General features: G+C 40.5%; 1 protein-coding gene across 3 annotated transcripts in view; it reads right to left on the bottom strand.

Moving 5' to 3' along the window:
- Positions 1-23,635, bottom strand: part of ELAVL4 (ELAV like RNA binding protein 4) — a 102,294-nt gene that overhangs the window by 52,654 nt on the left and 26,005 nt on the right. For all 3 annotated transcript variants that reach the window (XM_010591295.3, XM_023549620.2, XM_023549619.2), the window contains exon 2: positions 3,206-3,446. In XM_010591295.3, coding sequence (XP_010589597.1) covers positions 3,206-3,446 — 241 coding nt within the window. The remainder of the gene's footprint in view (positions 1-3,205; positions 3,447-23,635) is intronic.

Genomic DNA, 23,635 nt, shown 5'->3' with positions numbered 1-23,635 from the left:
TCACTATCATAAACCTTAAGTCTGTGCCTGAATTTCCTCTGCGTGTTCTCAAATGGAGAATTCATTGAGGACTCACAGTCAGGGGTGAATCTAGCCTGCCAGCAACACCACCAACAGAGTCACTTACTCTCTCTCTCAAGGGATTTTAACTTTATAAACCAGAATCTTCCAAGGGGAGCCGTAACAATCTCTTAGGGAGTAGTTTAGGGCTGGAAATCTTGAATTCTTATCTCTTTGCCACCTCCCACCCCCCAACCCTCCCACTGGATATTCAGAACTCCTTGTAAACTTCACAGGATCGAGATGCACTGAGATCTGTAGGAGGTGTTGGAGGAAAAGGGGGGACTGGGATGTTAAAAATCAGGGCAACAAAAATACCTATGATGTCATTTACCCTGACTTCTAAACCACCAGCAGCAGCCCTTCAACTTGCCTGGTGTGATACCTCACCTCTTCCAGCTGGTGTTATGACTTAACCCCAAATGTAGACCTTGGAGGGTCTTCTGTAACAGTGATTCCCATCCCTTCCCCACCTCCCCACAGCCCTATCTCTTGCCCGTCTCTGACTTTCAGCGTAGCCAATTAAACCTCAACAACGGGTAGATGGAGGAAATATGCTGCAACTATGGAATGGTACAGCAGGGACCAGTTTCACTGTTAATTTAAAATGCTAGAATTAATTAGGTAATGTAAATGAAGAATTTAATAAGCACTCTTTACAACCACAAGTTCTACTTTTATTAAACACTGCTACCAAATGAGGGCAAATATCTCTGGTCTCTCTTTATTTCCCTGCTCTTTCCCATAAGTTCTCTGCAAATAAAATTCTTCTTTTTGGCCTGAATTAGAAAAAAAAAACACATAATTATAAATTTATGCCTGAATTGTATTTCTGCTTTCAACCCACAAGCTTCTTCTTTAAGCTCAGATGCTACTGTATGTCTCTGCTTGTGCTGGAGAGGGTGCTAAACAAACCAAAGTTGACAATTTTGGTTTAGTATACCAAATTAAAGGCTGTCTTCGAAGCTGTCACTCCTATTCAAATCCACTCGGTGAACTACCAAATTAGCATTCTTTCAGTAAAGGAATCTGCTTGTTTAAACATGTGTCTTTAGAAAACAAGGAACAACACCATGAATCAGTACTTCTCAAAAATCTCACTACAGTTCTAAAGGAAGGCTTCTGAAAAGGTGATTAATAATATTCACTAATACAGCTGGCAGAGTCCCTATTTAGAAGGTAAGGCTACACCAAAAATACATTTTCTATACAGGAGTGGGAGGAAAAATCATATGGTTAACTAGCTTTAATTTGGTTTGAATTATCATCCTATTATATAAAGATTATTCAGAAATCTAAACATTGGCTTCCTGAAAATATGGGCAATTCTACTAAAGGATGGAACAACCAGCACTCTAGGATAAGGTCATTAAAACCCTGGCCCTGTTTGGAGCCCTGGATATAATTTCTCTGTTCTGGTTCTCCCTCCCCCTCATTGCTATCAGGTGGATTCTGACTCATAGTGACAGTCCTAGAAACATACTAACTGTACCTATAATAATATATACCAGTATACCACTTGCCATCAAGTCAATTCCAACTGATGGGGTTGTGCTCCATAGGGTTTTCAATGGCTGATTATTTTTTAGAAGTTAAAAGTCCCCATTTATTGAGGGACCACTATGTAATAGGCATTGTGCTAACTGCTATATATCCAGTTTCTTGTTTAATCCTCACAATAAGCCCTTTGTGATAAGCATTATTTTCCAATTTTACACGTGAGGAAATTACGTTTGGAGGGTTATGTGACATATTTTAGAAAGTCGTATAGTTATTTTAAGTTTTATGATATTGCAAAGTATTGAATTTATACCCATATAACACATTGTTGTCAAGTTGATTCCGACTCATAGTGACCCTATAGGACAGAGTAGAACTTCCCCATAGGTTTCCAAGGCTTTAAGTCTTCATGGAAGAGGACTGCATATCTTTCTCCCACAGAGCAGCTAGTAGGTTTGAACTGCTGACCTTTTGGTTAGCAGCCCAGTGCTTAAACACTGTGCCTGCCACCAGGGATTCTCATTTAATTTATAAGGTTGGGGGGTGGGGATTTAAGTGAGAACTGGAAGAATAAGAGAATACTTATACCTACATGCTCACATATACACTGTATTCTCTGATTGAAGACCAAGATGATCTATCCTCTGTTTTAATCACAGAATTTCCTTTTCTTATATCAATGAATTGCTCATCAATTAAACTTTCCAGAGAATGGGAAACAAAGGCCAACACTCAAAAATGATAAACGCTTCAAGTTCAGTGTGAATGATTTCAGGATTATCAGAGAGCAGCAGCTTCACTGCCATCACTATATAGCCTAGTATTTTTCCAAGAATATATTCTCACTTCCAATAAGATTACAGAGACATCCCTCCTCACCCTCCCCACTATCATAGAGTCAGTGTCTGGCAAACAGTAGGTCCTTGATGAACAGTTGTTGATTCGGAAAAAACATCAGTACCTAAAAAGTCAAGTATTGAAATTATACAGGGTATTACTTTACTTTCAAGTAAAAAGTGGCTAACTTCTCTAAGAGTACCTTCAAAGCAAACAAATAGAGTAAGAAAATACCTCATATGCAGATCTTTGATAAACATCTTCCCTCCTACTGCAGAGTAGCTGATACCACAATAATCTGCTATCAGTAGGGCCTATTTCGCCCCAGAGACAATGGGAGCTGTATCACCCTTCCACAAGGGCACAAGGGCCACTTTGAAACACTTGCCTCAGGCACATGGAAGAACATTGAACACGCACCAAATCTGAGAGGAGAGGACTAGACGGATTAAAAACTGGGGTGGAGTATAGGGAGGACAGAGGACAGAAATGAGAACTAAAGAACAAAGGGAAGGGGGCACTGATTAAGGATAAAAAGGGGTAACACCAAAGGAGCATTTCATTGTAAAGTTGAAGAAGTTCCAAAATCTTCATCTGCTTCACAGTCCTACCAATCCGCAATATGGCTTTATGCACGTGTACACCCATGTGTGAGTTTATGATTGTGTATCCACACCACCCTGGCAAGCAGGATACACAATGCAGACACTCAGATGCATCATCGTGTGTGTGCATTTCTGCTAAGGTCTGCACATCTTACAGAACAACGTATCTGTGAGTCCCGAGCCTGGAATACTGAAGAGCATACCTGTAATTTTGTCTCTCACGAGTTTGCAGGATTCTATTTCACCAATGCTCCCAAAGAGACTCCTGAATTCCTCTTGGGTCATATTTTGGGGTAAATAGTTGACTATGAGGTTGGTTTTGCTGTCATCTGTGGCCGCCCCTGTCTGCATGGGAGAAGGACAGTTTCTATTGTTGCTGGAGGGTCCATTGCTTGTATTGGATGTTGGGCCATTTGACACCTGAGGCTCCATGGTGCTAATTATCTAAATAAAAATAAAAACAATAAAAATAAGCCTTCTGAAATCTCAAAGACACAAGTGAATTTCCTTTTAAGATTTTATTTTATTTTTGAAAGGCAAAAGAACAGGATAAAGCAAGATGGAGCAAAAGAGACCGGGTTGTGCACACAGCCGATTTAGAAGCATGTTTTTAACCAAAATGTTAAACTCCCCTTGCTATTTTTAAGCCAGCCCATAGATTCTGAACACAGACTAGAATGCAGTGGGAACTCTCCCATTATTTTGTTAATGAAAAGCTAATTCCTGTTTTCATTATACAATCACTCTCAGAAATGTATACTTAAGCCACACCAAATTATAATTAAAATGTAAAGTAATAATCATGATTAAAATTATAGTTCCATTAAAGCTGAAAAAGCTAAATATAGAGGGCTACACTCACAAGATCAAATACAGTACCTGTTTATTAACTATCTCATAAAATAAAATGACATTAAATTAAGTGGGGCCATTCCATACGGGAAGGGCTTAGATTTTCACTGATGCTTAATTACTTATCCAACTTCAGATTTCATAAACACATGCTGGGGAGTTGCAAAGTTATCTAATAATTTTTCTACCCAGTCACTCCATTACTGTGTCTCCTGGATCTCTAATAAAATAAAAATATGAAAGAAAGTTCTCTCAAGGTCTCTGCCTTAGGTCCAGCACAGCCTGAGGCTGATGTCTCGACCATCACTCAAGAAGGACTTTCTCTGGATTTAAATATTTATGTAAAGATTTCCCCAGATGAGCGAAATGTTCCAGGTAGCATGCATGGAAATAAAGAGATGACTAAGATTTAGTCCATACCGTCAAGGAGCTTACAGTATAGATGACACGGACAGATAAACAGCTCAGGATAGGACAACCGACATGTAGTAGAGCAATTACCTGCACTGTGGCACAGTGGTTAAGAGCTTGGCTGCTAATCAAAAGACCAGCAGTTCAAATTTACCATCTGCACGTTGGAAATCCTATGGGGCAGTTCTACTCTGTCCTATAGAGTTGCTATGAGTCAGAATTGATTCAATGGCAATGGGTTTGTTTGCTTGTTTGTTTGGATAGGTTAGGGGGACTAACAAGATGATGCTAAAAAAGAATTTTTGATGGAAAACGGGTTTAAGCTCGAGGAGCCAGGTCATGAAGATACCCTGTATAGGATGACAAACACGGACAATTACAAAATTGCGTCTTCGGAAGACATTTAAAGGAATAAAATGTAGGTCAATACTTTCATGTTTGAGACGGAGTCCAGAGGCATCTGGTGACTGCTCTGTCATTTCACAAGAGCAGGGTAGAGTCTGGGCCTGCACGCAGGTTTCCTGGCCCCAAACGCAGCCCATCAGTTCCACCCTTCCATTCTAGCCTATGGCCATCCTTTATCCACTCATCATGGCATTGCTGCCTTCTCCTCTGAAACTGATCTGTATTCCTGCAGCTGGATCATCAGCTCATTGGAAACAGCATTATGCTCTGGCATTCAGTAACTGTGTGACTGTGGACAAGGAACTTAAACCACTACAGCCTTAGCTTTCCTCAGTTGAAAATTGGGAACAATGCCACATGCCTTGCAAATTGGTGAGACGGATCCAATGAGATAATTTATGTAAAGCAATGAAACAGTGATAGGAACATGACCATGATCATTCATGTTTATTGGCTCACTCTGCCAATCATCTGACAAGAATTCCCTCACTGATTCAGCACAAGAAGGCAAGGAGGTAGAATCTAATATTCTATACATTTTATAGATGAGGAGACTGAGGCTTAGCAAACATTTGATAACTTGAATCTTCCATTATTATCATTATTTGGCTGCCCAGAGAATTTTTTTGGGGGGGGGAGTAAACACTTTTGTTGAATATAACGTACATGTAGTAAAGTGTAAAAATCTTAAGGACACAACTCAATTAATTTTCACAAAGTGAACACCACCCATATCTGGATAATCACCTTTCAGATCCCAGAAGCCTTCCTCATGCCCTTACCCCAAAGGTAACAGATAAATCTATAGACCAGTTTGATCTGTTTTTGAACTTCATATACGTACAATATGGAGCCCTGGTGGCGCAGTGGTTAAGAGCTACAGCTGTTAACTAAAAGGTTGGTAGTTTGAATCCACCAGCCACTCCTTGGAAACCCTATGGGGGTTCTACTCTGTCCTACAGGGTTGCTATGAGTTGGAATAGACTCGACAGCAATGTGTACAGTTTTTGGTTTTATACATACAACACAATACAGACTCTTTTGTCTTTTTCACACATTGTGTCTGGAGAGTCATCCATGTTGAAATACCTAGCAGTAGGTTGTTCTCTACTGCTGTACAGAATTCCATTACTTGAAAATATCATAATTTATTTATCTGTTCTAGTGCTGATGGATATTTGGGTTGTTTCTACTTTTGAACTGCTATAAATAATGATGCTATGAACATTGCGTACATGTCTTTTGGTACACACGTGCACAAAATTCTGCTGGATACACTCCTAGGAATAATATTGTTGGGCCATAGGGTATATTTATGTTCAGCTTTAGTAGATATTGCCAACATTTTCCAAAGTGGTTGTACCAATTACACTTCCACCAGCAGAGTATGAAAGTTCTGGTTGCTCCGCATCTTTACCAACATTCAAAAATTTTTTTTTTTTGGCTTACCCTCTCAGACTGATATAGTAAAAAGGAATGATTTTATAGACAACAAAACAAAACAAACCCATTGCAGTCAAGTCGATTCCGACAATAGCTGACTTGAAATTCTGGCTTTACCACTTATTAGCTATGTGATCTTAGGCAGATAACTTCAATTCTCTGAACCTCAGTTTCCTCTTCTGTAAAACTGGCATAAAACCTACCGCGCAAAGTAACTTTCAGGATTACAGATCCTATCTAGTAAGTGCCTAGAACACAAATGGCAAAGGCACCATAAATATTGTTCCTTCCCATGTTCCACAAAGATGAGGTGTTACTCTGTTTCCTCTTTTGATGACCACAAACGGGAAACTAAACAACAACAACAAAAAGGAAGTCTCAAGAGGAGCCAGGGCAATAATGCAGACTAAAGAAGGTGGGGAGCTTCTAAGATTCTTTACCATCATGTAAGTAATTTAAGTGGCTCCACCTATCACATTCCCAGAACTTTCTTCTTGGTTTGAGGTCAACAATGGGGTTCTGGAAGGCTGGCCGAGACAACAAGGTGAAAGCAGAAGAGCTTTTGAGAAGAACCTTAAGTTCTGAAACGGCACCCAGAAAAGCTGATTCACCTGCTCTGCCCTTGAGATGAGAGTCTAGGAAAAGACCAGAGAGAAGTGCCCAGTGGAAGGGGGACATGCTAAGGGAGATGATGTTGTACAGCAACAGCACAACTGCTGGCTGGGAGGCAGGTTTCCGCTCTGCCAAGCTGGCTGGCCTCCTGGGTCTGTGTGGTGCCTCCATTTGCTGTATCATCTGACTGCTTCACTAAGCCAGGCGTCCAGGCAACAAACACACGGAGCACTGCCAACTTGATAAGAAACTCAAAAAACAGAATTTATCCAATTCAGGAGGTCTGGCTAGCAGAACCGCAGAGCTTCCTAACTACTACATTTCCATTTAATGGCAGAAAAAAAAAATCCTTCCTCCAATCTACAGAACACCTGCCCTGCTCTCCACCTTTCTCAGGTTGTCTCAATTACCCTTCTTAGGGCTTCTCCACAAACACCTAGAAAAACCAAGGCAAATTTTTGGGTGTTAACGATGGAATACGTAAAGGAATGTAAGTCATATCTAAGCATGGTGAGATTCTGTGGGACTAAGACCGTTAAAGGTCACCTCCAGTGAGAACCCTGACAGCAGTGTTCCTCTTTCATTCACGGGATGCCAGCTTCAGAGGTACATGCACTTGCCCACATGAACATCTCATGGATCTCCCAGCTCAAGAAAGGGCTAGGACGTATCAAGTTGGAAGAAAAGTAATTTCAGTTTCCCAATCAGTTTTCTGGATATCCTTTCATCCTATGTGGATTTCCTAATTTGTTTTGACTCCTGGAGTTGAGCCCTATCTGTAGATTAGAAAACCTTACTGGGCCCCACTTTGAAAAGGAGCCATTAGATATAACACTTACTACTGAGCAACTCCAACTGACCACACCTATAAATTAGGTCACATCATTTTCATCTGAAGGAGATGGAGTTCTTTTTGCTCTGCACACATGTTTACAGTTACCCTTTTGTGTATTCAGAAGGAACTGATGAAAATACATACATGTGCACATACACACAGAGCTATCTCAGTAACAATGTACAGTCTGAAAGCTGAGAAACATTTGTAAATGTGTTAATACACATCATTTAATAAGACTCCTCACTAGTCTTACTGGGGTCTCCCAGAATGCAACAACAGGCTTAAAAAAAGAGTCACAAATTAAAAATGGCAGGATCAAATCTGACACGAGTGAACCAAGAGGATTTTAAAACACTACCTGGAAAATAAGAGAAGCTGCCAAGATGTAAAGATACTGAACCCATGAACATAAAACTATGGCACTGTGAGGCCACGTGATAGATCTTGAGGACAGAACACCTGTACTCTCTTCTCAGGAAACGGACAAGTGGAGGAGATGTATGTTGGTGGGAAACACATCCTCCAAGCACACAGGCTGGTTAGGCAAAATCAGAAGATTTGCTTTCTCAGGCTAAGGCCTCTGATATTCTAACAGCACAATTTTTGTTGCAAATAAATTTATCAGTTACCAAGTGTGCCTAGATACTTTAATGAAACATTCTGTGTGGGTCTCACAGTCAACTTTGCAGCTGACCATGTTCCAAACCTCTGACTTGCCCCCATTCCTTGTCTGAATGGCAATTAAGAAGCGAATTACAGTCAGCATCCAAGAGAGAGCACCGAGGAGGTTCAGTTGACTTCAAACTCTAATGGTTGTACAAAGCACCGCATTAAATCTTTTATGTTCCCGTGATATATTTTAAGAAACATTATACAGGCAGAAAATTTCAGGGATAAACTGTTAGAGCAGTGCACAATAACAGAGGCACTCAAATCCTGTCATTGTAACTGTCGATGGTTTGAATGACTAATTACTCACATTCAATGCATTAACCTCACCCCTCCCACCACTCTTTTCTGCAAAATACACAACAAAAGCAAGAGGGAAGACCTCAGGCATGCAGCTGACAGATCACGGCTCAGGGTCGTTTATCCCCGAAGACAGGAAGTAAGGAGCAGAGGATGGCATCAGCCTCTTTCTCAGGGTGCTTCTGAAACAAAAAGCCGGCCCTCTTTACCCCTCACGGCATCTCCCTTGCCACAATATCAAGTCCTTCTCAATGGCTTTAATTATCTGTTCATTCACATCTCTTGCCATTGCCCACCCAAGATACCTGTTACCTTTCACTACTTCCTGGACATGCCAGGTCATATGCATATAAAAAGAGCTTATTTCCACTATGGCCAGATCTGGGTAAGTCAGATCAATAACGATAGAGCCCCCGTGTGCCAGGCAGGGTACTAGGCCCCGGGGACACAGAGACAGCAAAGACAAAGAGCCAGCCCTCATAGACTTGACAGTGTGGATGCATGACTGATACCAAAGAGCGTCAGGGACCACAGAGCCCAACCCCTTAATTTTAATAATGATGAAACTGAGGACCAGGAAGGAGAAATGGCCCACCCAAGGTTACTGCTAGTTAGTGGCAGAGATAGGTCAGGATACCAGGTCTACAGACTACCACACTTGAATACTTTGTGACTTACTTCTCCTTTTCGGGGCGGGGGGGTGGGGGGGGAGCGAGTGGGAAGTGTGGCCATACCATAGAAGTGTACCTGCATACAGGTGTGGAGAAGTGTCTATCTCCATACCTTTCTGTGTACAAAGGACTTTACAGTTTAAAAAGAATGGCAACCTGAACTTTGGGTTCCATGGCACAGAAACCACAACTACTTTGTGTGTCATGGTAGCTTCTGCATGTAGAACAGGGTCTGGTGCGTGGTAGGTTCTGCATGAAGGACTGTTGAATGAATGACAGTCCTTGCATGCCCAGTACCTCAACGGATCCCTCCAACAACCCTATGAATCCCAAGCAATCAGATATTAACATCACCCTCATTTTACAGATAACAAAAGAGGACAGAGCAGGTAAGCAGTCTAAGGAAGGTCCCCCAGTATTCATTTGTTACAGTCACTCATTGAGCACCAATTATATGCTAGGCATTCATTTAGATAATTATTTGAAGTCCAGGCTTTAAGAAGCATTCATTCAAGCAGGAGGGTTGAGACTTTGGCTGGCATGGACCCCTCAGAACACCTGTTGAATGTCTTGGCCCTTTCTGCCCAGAAAAATGTACATGCACACATTTGATGTACACTAAAATCAGTCCATTGTCTACGGATCGAGAGCCCCAAAATGATCTTTCCCACACAAGCCTGAGACACATCTGGTGCATTTCTACCTCTGTGTAGACTAACCATCTTTTTACTTCTTGATAGGAAAGTTTAGAATCTCTCCTACCACCACACACACATATACACTCACCCACCACCAGTTAGTTGAGCATGCTGGCTGACAGCATATAGCGTCCCCTGTTCTAACCAGGCCTCTGCATACAGTCATCTCAGCCCCATTTAACTATCACTCAGAGGGAGAGTGCCGAGCCTGGTGGTTCAGAGCATCCTATGGTCTTAAGCCAAAACCCACTGTCGTCAAGTCGATTCCGACTCCTAGTGATCCTATGGAACAGAGGAGAATTGTCCCATAGGGTTTCCAAGATTGTAAATCTTTATGGAAGCAGACTGCCACATTGTTCTCCCATGGAGCAGCTGGTAGGTTTGAACCACCAACATTTTGGCTAGCAGCCTAGCGCTTTAACCACTGAACCACTAGGGCTCCTCCCTGTGATCTTGTTAGTATCAAAATGGAATACTAATGGTACCCGCCCTCACCAAATTGTCCTGAAAGACTGAAGGAGATAATGTACGCGAAGCCCCCGGTAGTACGCCGGGCATGGTAATCCCCCCACAAATGCTAGCTAGGACTGTTAATATTTTTACAACAGGGAGAAAGATAAATGCCAGCACCTAAGTATCTAGGCTGGGAGTTAGAAAAGCTAAGAGTAGCAATATAATCAAACAGTGGACACTTTCCTTCCTTCACTCTTTTCATGTAATTTCTTGTTTTCAGAACATATTCATTCATTAATTAAACAAATATTTATTGCTGAAGGGCCCATATGTCAGAGAGTGCAAGTACTGTAGCCAGTCAAGTCTTTGAAGTATATTAAGCAAGACCACTCTAAAATTCTAAAAATGTACTAAAGCACTAAAAATGTACTTGACCAGTTGCCATCAAGTTGGCTCCAACTCATGGCGACCTCGTGTGTGTCAGAGTAGGGCTGTGCCCCGTAGAGTTTTCAGTGGCTGATTTTTCAGAAGTAGATCACTAGGACTTTCTTCTGAGGTGCCTCTGGATAGACTTGAACCGCCAACCTCTTGGTTAGCAGCCGAGCTTGTAAACTGTATGCACCACCCAGGGACTCAAAAAAAAAAAAAAAAAGTGTACTTAAAGCCCCCTTTAATATTTGTTTAATCAACTCATGAAATCTTTACACCTCCTTTCATCTCCTGCTCTTAACAATGCTTTAATTTGTTCAAGTTTGGCAAAGTCAGGCTACAGTTACAGGACTGGTCTTCCTCCAGATGACTGAGGACTCAGTAATTGCCCCTGGGCCCTGGAGCGCCACGTCAGAAGTGCCACCATGGCCCTCTCACTAATCCTCTCAGCCACACCGTATCATGTTCTTGCCCTAATATTTTCCATAAAAGTTCAGTCTGACAATAAACTATATTGAGCCTTGCATTTATGTATCTTAACCTAGTTTACACTTTCAGGATTTACTTCACGAGGCAATAAAAGTTTACAGCTTTACATTACAGGAAGCTGCCCTGATGTAGAACTCCTCACTGCTGACATTCATCATCCAAGAGCCCAGTGCCGGGCGGACAGGCACCCATCACGATGCTCTCAACTCCTGGCTTTCTGGGGGAGGTCTGGCCTCGTTGCTCAATTCATGCAAAGGGGTCAAGAGGAAAGAACCAAGGAAGATCACAGAAATATGATGTTTCTTTTCCAAGTACTCCCCCTCTGCTTTCAGCCTCCCTAAACGCCAGCATGCGAAGTGAGTAAGATGCTGAATGAGGGCACCGATGGCAAACGTGTCTCAAGTGTATAATCTGAGACACACACGTGTATTTTATTAAATATTTTAATGAGTATTTAAAGGTGTTTTACCATGGTGGAGGGACTTTTGAAAATTTATGTATAAAAGCTAACCCTTATGTAACAGAACAAGCCCTCCTAAGAGCATGAAGAATAATGTTTACCAAGGGCAGTCACTGAATCAAACCATTAAAGAAATAGATTTAAATTATTCTTGAGAACAAAAATAAAAGTTCTAATTCTCTTTGTAGGCATTTCCCACTTAACCCTTATAAAATTCTGACACACAGTATGTTAGACTCCGGTGGAACAGCCCAGACTATTGCATCTCACCCACTTTTCAAAAATTCGAAAAACAAATCCCCAAAGTTAGAAAACTACACAGCGGGCTTTGTGTTCCTGAAGACAGACATTTTTAGGAATAATTCCTCACTTCTTTTCTTCCTCTTTGAAAGATACTAAAAATGTCCTTCCAAACCCACTGCCGTCGAGTCAATTCCAACTCATAGCCATCCTATAGGACAGAGTAGAACTGCCCCATAGAGTTCCCAAGGCTATAAACCTCTACAAGAACTGACTACCACGTCTTTCTCCTGTGGAGTGGCTGGTGGGTTTGAACTGTTGACCTTTGGGTTAGCAGCCTAGTGTTTTAACCACTATGCCATCAGGGCTCCTAAAAATGTCCTTACAACCCCCCAGTTTAATATTTCTTTAAAGTTTCTTCCTCCAACTCATGAAATCCACACCCTCCTTTCCTTCTTTCCAAGAGGCTTTAATTCACTCAAGTCCCTTCAGGTTCATCTTTTTTTTTCTAAATGCTACTCTTTCCTGGTTATGATTCAGCCTCAAAGGAGCCACATACTAACTCGGCCCAAGAGGAGCGGCTGAGATCGATGATCTGATCACTCTATGAAAAGGAAACTTGGAAAAATACCCCTTATGCAGCCTCAAAGGAGCCACATACTAACTCGGCCCAAGAGGAGCGGCTGAGATCGATGATCTGATCACTCTATGAAAAGGAAACTTGGAAAAATACCCCTTATGCAGCCTCAAAGGAGCCACATACTAACTCGGCCCAAGAGGAGCAGCTGAGATCGATGATCTGATCACTCTATGAAAAGGAAACTTGGAAAAATACCCCTTATGCTCTACCATACACACCCAAATTATAGGTAACAACTCACAAAGACCATTGGACCAGGGGATTCTGGCTGAAGACTGCACTCATGTCCCCAAAATCATTTATACAAAGTTTCTGCACAATCTGCTGGAAACTAACTAGAAAACTCTAGAAAAAATACTTAATGCCAACTGGGGAAAACATGCTGACAGCTTAATAATACCTCTGGGCAGATACACAAATAACCTGAAAGACCTATTTACTCTAGGAAGTTATGTGGTAAAAAATTCTCAGCATATCCTTAAAACAAGTGTATTCAATTCACCACAAGTTTATTGAGTGCTATTATAGACCAAGGCGATGTTTTAGGAGCTGGGGAAACAAAGATTATTTGGTCCCGGCCCTTACAGGGTTTAAGCTGGGGGGATGGAAGAAGGTTGTATGTAAACAAATAAATAAAATCAATTGCATATACCCCTTTCTTTTAAATTATGCCCTCCAGAGTTTCTCTAACAACTCCCTCCTCACCAAAAGAACATAAATTAAATACAGGGTGTCTCCCCCTTCCTCCCCACTTACGAGCAAGATCCATTCTTAAGTGTGTCTTTAAGTCAAATTTGTAGGTAAGTTGGAACAGGTGCATACAGATTTTATTTAGCCTTACTTTAGTGCAAAAAAGACACGAAGCATTTTCAATGATTTAAAAGTTGTGTGTGCAGCAAGTGAAGGTGGTTATGATGAAGAATTTGTTGCAAGTAGGGGTTGGTTCAATCCTTTAAGAGTGAGGGAAAATTCACATAACGTTAAAGGGCAAGTATGAGTTGTCCAAATTGTCCCTAAGTCAGACTGCCTGTATACAAAGACAAACCCTACCCATGAGTCACTGGGTGGTGTAAATGGCTAACTAGCTTGGCTGCTAATTGAAAGGTTGGCAGTTCGAATCCACCCAGAGGTGTCTCCGAAGAAAGGCCTAGCGAGCTACTTCTGAAAAATCAGCCATTGAAAGCCCATGGAGCACAGTTTCACTCTGTCAGAAATGGAGTTGCCATGAGTCGACATCGATTCTACGGCAGCCAGTATTGGTAACCGTATGCCATTTTGATATTGAACTGACAGTCCTGCTTCCAGCCTAAATGCCTATGGCCTAAGCAAATGACTGTTTGTAACAATAAGGTAGGCTTGAGGCATCCCTCCTCTGAAACAGCATCTTCTTCACTGGAGTTACCAAGAGTATTCTCAGTGCTGGTAGGTAGGGCTTTTAAAAAATCAGCAGCCACTGGAGAGAAAAAGAGACATTAATACTTAAAATACCAGAGCCAACACGAATATGAAAAGCATAATCGAAATTTCATTTTTCCTAGGCATTATTGAGGAAACCCTGGTAGCGTAGTGGTTAAATGCTACAGCTGCTAACCAAAGGGTCGGCAGTTCATATCCGCCAGGCGCGCCTTGGAAACTCTATGGGGCAGTTCTACTCTGTCCTATAGGGTTGCTATGAGTCGGAATCGACTCGCCCACACTGTTTGGTTTGGTTTGGTTTAGGCATTATTGACTACAATGCAAATCGACTACATCGGTGGAGACAATGGAGAAGCTTGATATCATCAGTCAGAATAAGGCTGGGGCCAACTGCAGAACAGGACACCAATTGCTCATATGCAAGTTCAAGTCAAAGTTGAAGAAAATTAAAACAAGTCCACCACAGCCAAAATACAACCATGAGTGTATCCAGCCCGAATTTAGAAACCATTTCAATTATAGATTTGACACATCGAACACTAATGACCAAAGACCAGGCGAGTCGTGAGATGACATCAAGAACATCATACATGAAGCTTGCAAAAGGCCATTAAAAATACGAAAAGAAAGAGAAGACCAAAGTAGATGTCAGAAAAGACTCAGAAACTTGCTCTTGAACGTAGAGTAGCTAAAAGTGAATGGAAGAAATGATGGAGTAAAAGAGCTGAAAAGAAGATATCAAGGGCAGCCCAAGGAGAAAACGTAAAGTATTATAATGAAATGTACAAAGACCTGGAGTTAGAAAACCAAAGGCAAGAACATGCTTGGCATTTTTTAAGCTGAAAGAACTGAGGAAAATTTCATGCCTCGAGTTGCAAAACTAAAGGATTCTATGGGCAAAAAATTGAATGTAAGTAAGCATCAAAAGAAGATGGAAGGAATACACAGAGACACTGTACCAAAAGAATTGGTCGATGTTCAACCATTTCAGGAAGTAGCATATGATCAAGAATCAATGGTACTGAAGGAAGAGGTCCAAACTGTACTGAAGGTACTGGCAAAAAACAAGAAGGTACTGGCAAAAAACAAGGCTCCAGGAATTGATGGAAATACCAGTTGAGATGTGCCAAAAAATGGATGCAATGCTGGAAGCACTCACTCGCCTATGCCAAGAAATTTAGAGGACAGCTACCTGGCCAACCAACTGAAAGAGAGCCATCCATATTTGTGCCCACTGCAAAGAAAGGAAAACCAACAGAATGTGGAAATTATCAAACAATACCATTAGTATCACATACAATTAAAATTTTACTGAAGATAATCCAGAAGAGGAGGTGGAGCCAGGGATATCATGGCTGATGTCAGATGGATCTTGGCTGAAAGCAGAGAATACCGGAAAGATGTTTACCTCTGATTTACTGACTATGCAAAGGCATTAGACTGTGTGGATCATAACAAATTATGGATCACATTGCAAAGAACAGGAATTCCAGAGCACTTAATTGTGCTCATGTGGAACCTGTACATAGATCAAGAGGCAGTCGTTTGACAAAACAAGGGGATATTGTGTGGTTTAAAATTAGGAAAGGTATCGTCATGGTTGTATCCTTTCACTGTACTTATCAATTTGTATGCTGAGCAAATAATCTGAAAAGCTGGACTATAGGAAGAAGAATGTGGCATCAGGTTTGGAGGAAGACTCATTAACAACCTGTGATATGTAGATGGCACAATCTTGCTAGCTGAAAATGAAGAGCACTTGAAGCACATTCTGGCAAAGATCAAAGACCACAGCCTTTGGTGTGGATGACTCTTCCACATAAAGAAAACAAAAATCCTCACAGCTGAACCAATAAGCAACATCACGATGAATGGAGAAAATATTAGTGTTGTCAAGGATTTCATTTTACTTGGATCCACAATCTATGCCCATGGAAGCAGCAGTCAAGAAATCCAACAATGTACTGCATTGGGAAAGTATGCTACAAAAGACCCCTTTAAAGTGCTGAAAAGCAAAGATGTCACTTTGAGGAATAAGGTGTGACCTAAGCCATGGTATTTTCAACCACCTCCTATGCATGTGAAAACTGGACCATGAATATGGAAGACTGAAGAAGAATCAATGCCTTTGAATTACAGTGTTTGTGAAGAATATTGAATACACCAAGGACTGCCAGACTTCATCTTAAATACTTTGGACCTGTTATTAGGAGGGACTTGTCCCGGGAGAAGGACATCATGCTGGTAGAGGGTCAGAGAAAAAGAGGAAGACCCTTAACAAGATGGATTGACACAGTGGCTGCAACAATGGGCTCAAGCATAGCAACGATTGTGAGGACGGTATAGACCGGGTAGATTTTCATTCTGTTGTACATAGGGTCACTATGAGTCAGAATCCACTGGACAGCACACAGTCTTGGTAAAGCCTCTTTGTATTTGGTTATAATAGACTTTTTAAGCAAACTCTCCAGCACCGTGAGCTATTATAAAGACGATGGAATCTTCCCTTCATTACCCCCCTCCATTCAGTCCTGTTTTCCAAACTGGCAAATAATACAATCTTTAAGTTTCAATAATCTGTTTTTTTTTTTACAGTCATATTTGAAAAAGACAAATACTTCATTTTAATATAAATCCTTAACAACTTCATGGGCAAGCTCAGGTTTCCTGCAAAAAATAGCAGCTCTAATAAAAAATCAACTGGAAAACAATTTCTTTCCCATCCCACCTCTGAGCCCTTCTGAACTCCGAATATTTAATGTGGATAAAATAACCAAATGCCTAAGCTATGGGTACGTGTTGAGGTGGGAACCAGTTGTAATGGTAAATATATTATCTTCATCTCCCATACAAACAACAGTTAATGAAACATTTGAAAAACTGCCCACAGACTGATTAAGTCAACTTACCTTCTGATGAAATGCATAAACAATAGCCAATGGCACAATTCATGTAAACATAAGTATTGTATATTTATAAAATGCCTGGCTAGTGGCTCAGAGTGTGGGAAAATAGATTGAGACTTAGCTGTAAGAAGAAATGTGCTATTCTACATGTATATTGTGATCTAAAGGATTAGGTTCGGTCTCTCAATCTAAGTTTTATGCACACTCAGATTAAATTCTTTACAGAAATATATTTTATTTTGAAAAATAAATACTTGTTTTCTTAACAAAGCTGGGGTTGGGGATAGGGAGGAGAGTGAAGGTGAGTAGAGAGGGTGAAATTTAGAAAAATCTGTGTAGAGCAACCTTCTCTTTGTTAAAAGGAATCATATAATGCTAACAGCTCTTCCAATTGTGCAATTCAAAGGAGAGAGATTATCTGTGGGCATTCTGAAGCTAAAGGTACTGAGTAAGTTAAACTGGTTCTCAGCATTTCAATGTATGTATGAGTGGCTATGGTAAATTATGTTGTCGTTGTTGTTAGGTGCCGTCGAGTCGGTTCCGACTCATAGCGACCCTACGCACTACAGAACGAAACACTGCCTGGTCCTACGCCATCCTTACAATCGTTGTAATGCTTGAGCTCATTGTTGCAGCTACTGTCAATCCACCTCGTTGAGGGTCTTCCTCTTTTCCGTTGACCCTGTACTCTGCCAAGCATGATGTCCTTCTCCAGGGACTGATCCCTGCTGACAACATGTCCAAAGTATATAAGACTTTGTTTCGCCATCCTAGCCTCTAAGGAGCATTCTGTCCCCACTTCTTCCAAGACAGATTTGTTCGTTCTTTTGGCAGTCCGTGGTATATTCAATATTCTTTGCAAACACCACAATTCAAAAGCGTCAGCTCTTCTTCAGTCTTCCTTATTCATTGTCCAGCTTTCACATGCATATGATGTGATTGAAAATACCATGGCTTGGTTCAGGTGCACCTTAGTCTTCAGGGTGACATCTTTGCTCTTCAACACTTTGAAGAGGTCCTTTGCAGCAGATTTGCCCAATGCAATGTGTCTTTTGATTTCTTGACTGCTGCTTCCATGGCGGTTGATTGTGGATCCAAGTAAAATGAAATCCTTGACAACCTCAATCTTTTCTCCGTTTATCATGATGTTGCTCATTGGTCCAGTTGTGAGGATTTTTGTTTTCTTTATGTTGAGGTGTAATCCAAACTGAAGGCTGTGGTCTTTGATCTTCATCAGTAAGTGCTTCCAGTCTTCTTCACTTTCAGCAAGCAAGGTTGTGTCATCTGCATGATGCAGGTTGTTAATGAGTCTTCCTCCAATCCTGATGCCCTGTTCTTCTTCGTATAGTCCAGCTTCTCGTATTATTTGTTCAGCATACAGATTAAATGGTAAATTATACTCATAGATAATTCACACAGCCTCGTTTATATTATATGTGCATTACGTGTTCATTAGTGAAAAGATTTTAAATGTCATTCTGATAGGGTAGCTTCAAATTTGAAAATTACTTTATCACACTTCAAATTTTATTGTTAATTTTCCCCATCCTTGCCTTTCATTTTTTTTTTAATGGGAGAGAAACATTAGAAAAAATATTTTTGACCTGATAAGAGAATTTTATCCTTCAAACTATTTCAGAGAGCTAGTTGGGCAATATAATCCCCCTGGACACTCTCTGCGAAATCAGAATTGTTAGAAGTCAAACTGGACTCTACCAAATCAGTACTGGTGAGAATTCGGACAAGGACTGGGAGAAGTCTGTCTCTGAATTACTTGTGGGCAACATGTTTACAAAGAAAAATAGGATTTCAAGGTTAGCCACTATCAAGCTTGAAGGTGTAGTGAAATAGTCTTATTGGTGGAAGTACAAATTGGCACAACCTTTCTGTACCTTACATTCAAATCATTTGACCCGATGACTCCAATTCTGAAACTCAGAAACCAATTAAAAATTTTCCAGTTAAAAATATGCACAACGAAGTATATCAGGAAGAGTGTATCTAGAAGAATGAATAAAAAGAAACAACCTAAGGACCCAAGAAGGGAAATGGTTAAATTATTATATAGTTTTACAGTAAGGATTCTGCAGTTGTTAAAATCATGTTTATACTGGGTTTTTATAAAACGGGAAAATGTGTATGATCATCATAGAAAACAGGTGAAATAAGAAATGGAGTTTCTAAATTATATACAAACATACGCAGAGTAGGAGGGAAGAACCAAAATGCTAACAGCAGATGTAGGATTATAGGTGATTGTTATACTTGTCCACATCTTTATTTTCCAAGTTTTTTTTCAATAAGAATATAGCACTTTTAAAATCTGAAATGCAGTTATTTTTTAAAAAGAAAGAAAATGTCCATACTTCAAACCAGTTTGGAGCCACGGTATTAAAAATGATTCCAGCCCCTCCCCAGAGCCACTCTGCAGGGCCTGTCCGTGGCCACACTCTGTTTGTTCCTACATTCGAGGGCACAAGGGAGCCCAAAGGAATAAAAATCACATCTCTTGAAACAGTCTCTGGTTCCGTCTCCCCGTCACCTAAATCACTTTGAATTAGCAAGGTTACAATCTCAGTCTGCCTTATCGCCTGGCAGCAACCTTCACGAGGACAGCAAGGAGAGAAGATGATTTATAAGAAAACCGCTCCCTGGATCAGGGAGTGAAAAGTACTGATCCGTTCTAAAAGCTCCTGCTGACAAACTCTGATATTATGAACATTCTGCACTTGGACAAAAGCTCCCACTTTTCTTAATTACATGGTTTGAGCAGGAGCCTGCTTTCAGGATCTGCCCAATCACACAACAGCCATTTATTTCCCCAACTGCAGCTGCCAAAATTTCCCTGATCTCTGTTCTGTGCTCCATCTTCAAGGACATCTTGTGAATGTATGACACTGTCAAGCAGCATTCCGCACTGTGTTTTTTAAGCTTCTCTCTCTCCTACATACGGAGATCCTCCTAATACGTATTTATTAAAAATATCATGAGAAAGCAGCAAAAGGAGAGGGAAAAATGAAAATCACAAATACCCATTATCAGAATATTTCTGACTGCTTTGAGGCAAATGCTGTATTATGACAATGAACCACTACCTTATATTCTCTGTCCTCTGTGTGATGGGTTTGCTTTTGTTTTGTGAACACTGAATCTTGTAATTCACTGGGGTCCCTCTTCGTAAACGCTGCGAGGAAAAATGAGCCTTAAATCTGCAGCCCGCTATGTGCAAGAGCACGGGACCCCGTTGCAAACTTTTTTTAAAGAACATGAACCTTATCTCTGAACTTATTGCACTTTTTTATTTTCTTAATTTTCCTTCATTTTAGTTTCCTCATTGCTCTATTTTGAAAAAATCTTGCTGCCTCTTAAAAATAGAATTTGGATTGAAACAGGGAATAAATAAATTCAAATTTCTGTTCTTACAAACAATCTTTTGCCCTTTGCAAAACATGCTTTTGAAATCTCATTACCTCACCATTATTGGTCAAAAAGAAAAAAATTAATTTTCTTTTTTTGGTTGTTTTTTCTTTTTTTGTTGATTTGCCAATTCAACATTTTTCACTTGTACAATGCAGTGAGATCAATTATGTCAATTATGCTGTGTAACCATCACCAATATCCGTTGCCAAATTTTCCATCACCGTAAACAGATAAAATTCAGAAATCAGAAGACTTTTTAAAAAACAAGATGAAGTTTCAACATTATTACACTTATAATTCAAACTGCATAATTTATAACTCTCAGACAAGGAACTTGAGGAATGAATTTAATATGTTAATTCTAAGAATAATGTGGATATGATACATGTATATACACTAAGGTATTTGAAAAGAATTCACATTCTTTGAGGAGGATAACCCTGTCCTTTGAAATCACAAAGTAAGTTTGTGTGGCAAACTCTTCCCATTCTTGATACATTCTTTTTATCCCAGAAATTTACCTTTTATGAAAGTGAAAGGCTAGCAATATTCAAAATTTCTTTAGTTCTGGAAATATTTTAAAGCAAGTTATGAGCCACAATTTTAAAATACAGTGCTTCATTTGAATAAAACCTCCCCCCAATTGAAGCTAGCTCTTAAAAGAAGAAAAAACCTGTGCAAGGGAACAAAAGCCACGCTAAGTTCTGTAACATTAATGAGTTCCTACGAAGGGCCAGAAACCATTATGTTACATGCAGGGGATATGAAGGAGAGAACAAAGTCATTGCCCTCAAGGAATTAAGTAAGTAAGTAAATAAGTAATTACTAGATAATGTCATAAATGTGGTAATGGAAAAGTACATACAAAGTGCCTAGAAAAATACCTACCTGCTCAGATTGTGGCAAAGACTCAATACATGGAGATTCTGTTATAATGATGATTAAAATGTGCTTTTGGTTATACAGGAAAAATGTTTAGTTCAAGTAATTATTATTAACTCCTTCCAATATTAACGATAACACCAGTACCAGTTGCCATCAAGTCGATTCTGACCCATCGCGACCCCATGTGTGTCAGAGTAGAACTGTGCTCCACAGAGTTTTCGATGACTGATTTTTTCAGAAGTAGATTGCCATGCCTTTCTTCCAGGGCACCTCTAGGTGGACTGGAGCTTCCAACCTTTTGGTCAACAGCCAAGTGTGTTAACCGTCTGCGGCACCCAAGGATTCCAAATACTAATGATAGTAAGTGCATAATAAATGGTGATACAGGCCTTCATGTACATTACTTCACTTAATTCTCCCACACCTTTACGAAGTGGGTATTCTTATTCCCCTCCATCCCCAGAAAAAACAGAGGCTCTGTGTCTTTTCCTAAACCTCCAAGTCTGAGGCAAGAGTTCTTATCACCACAAAACGAAATTCAGTGGTTTTAAGGAAAGTAAATGATCCAATTTGATTAAAACCATTCTAGCCCTTCTGACCTGGAACTGAAGCTATTCCCAGAGACCACGTTTCAGCCAAACGATAGATAGGCCCATAAAATAAACAATAACACCAGAGAGGACTGTGTTCCTTAGAATAACCAATTATACAAAATCAGAAGGACAACATTTGCCCAAAGGCAAGAGCCTCATCTCAGGAAGGGGTAAAAAATCCAGATGAAAGGAAACGGGGATCCCAGGGTAGAAATGGGGAGAGTGCTGACACACTGAGGGGAATGCAACCAACATCATGGAAGGCTGTGTTTATAAACTATCGAATGGGAAACTGATTTGCTCTGTAAACTTTCACCTAAAGCACACACACACACAAAACATGCCAGGCTGTATATCTGTTGTCTAGTACTTGGTGAATACTGCCAAATAAGTGGATGTTACAAGAAGGATCTTAATTCAAAATTCTACATGGTATAATGGAACTTCTATGCGTTTTGGAGTTGAAATGACCTGGATTTGAAAAACCAGCTCCAGCCTTGACCTTGGGTTAAGCCACTTAGAGAGCTGCAATTTAAATTTACTCATCTGAAAAATGTGAACAATTCCATTCGCTTCGCAGGTTGTTGTGGGGATAGCAAATTTCAGGCATCTGGCTCAGAGCCTGGCACACAGTAAGTACTCAATACACGTTCATTCCCCTTGTCTAAAATGTAACATTTTGAAAATATGTGCCTGTTAAAATGTGCCGCAGGTGGCAAAGTTGATTGTTTTAAGAGCTGATAAGATTTATCCTTGGAATTTAATTTCTGAAATAGAAAAGACCACTTTAAAGCATTACTACTCATCATCTATGGCAATAGCTATTTTCTTCATCTTCAAAATGCTTCACAAACATTAACTAATAAGTTCTCACAACAATGCCAGTCAGGAAAATACCTGGCAAAGTGGGAGGGGTTAAAAGAACTCTAAATATGAATAATGAAAGCATCATTTTTAACACAAACACAATTTCTGATGTGCCGTGCCCTTTCAAAAAATCCTCCACTGTTAATGGGTTAAAGTTAGACACTTCAAATATAATAAGCACAGCCATTAGGGTTTCTGATTCCTCTCGAGGAAAACCCTGATGTTTTTATGTGAAATTTCAAAAACTGCCACGGTGCACTCTGTATACTGATAAAACACCAAACACCAGTTGCAGCTGAGTGGATTTTGACTCACAGCAATCTCGTGTGTGTCAGAGTAGCACTGTGCTCCACAGGCTTGTCAATGCATTGTTTTTCGGAAGTGGATCACCAGGCCTTTCTTTCAAGGTGCCTCTGAGTGGACTCAAACCTGCAACCTTTCAGTTAGCAGCTGAGCATTTAACCATTTGCACTACCCAGGGACTCCTGTATACTGGTAGCAGAGGGCATTTCTGGCTTTCCACATGGATCTGTTCAGGAAGAGCAGGGGTTGTTCTTGGTTTACTCTCCAGCATTTGGACTGCACCCCCCTTCCCATGAAGCCCAAGGAATATTACACTGACAGAAGGAGCTTCAAAAGAATTTTCCAGGGCACAGTCAGAACGGTGTGGTGGAGAGTGCAGAGATAACAGCGCAAGTGCCGTCCCTCCAAAGAAGTGAGACTAACACATATCAATTCATGAGATCACGTTAGACTTGGGGCATTGTGTAAGAACAGTCACACCTATTACCTCATTTAATCTGCATGAAGACCCTGAGAGATGGGTGGGTTTTCCCCCTCCAGTCAACTGGATTTTACAGCTGAGAAAACTAAGGGGTAAGGAGCAAACAGAGGTGTGAAGTGACTAACTTCTGTTCACATGGTGCAGAGCTGAAC

The sequence above is a fragment of the Loxodonta africana genome, chromosome 3, assembly GCF_030014295.1.
Source record: "Loxodonta africana isolate mLoxAfr1 chromosome 3, mLoxAfr1.hap2, whole genome shotgun sequence".
NCBI lineage: Eukaryota > Metazoa > Chordata > Mammalia > Proboscidea > Elephantidae > Loxodonta > Loxodonta africana.
This window is presented reverse-complemented; position numbering and strand designations above follow the sequence as displayed.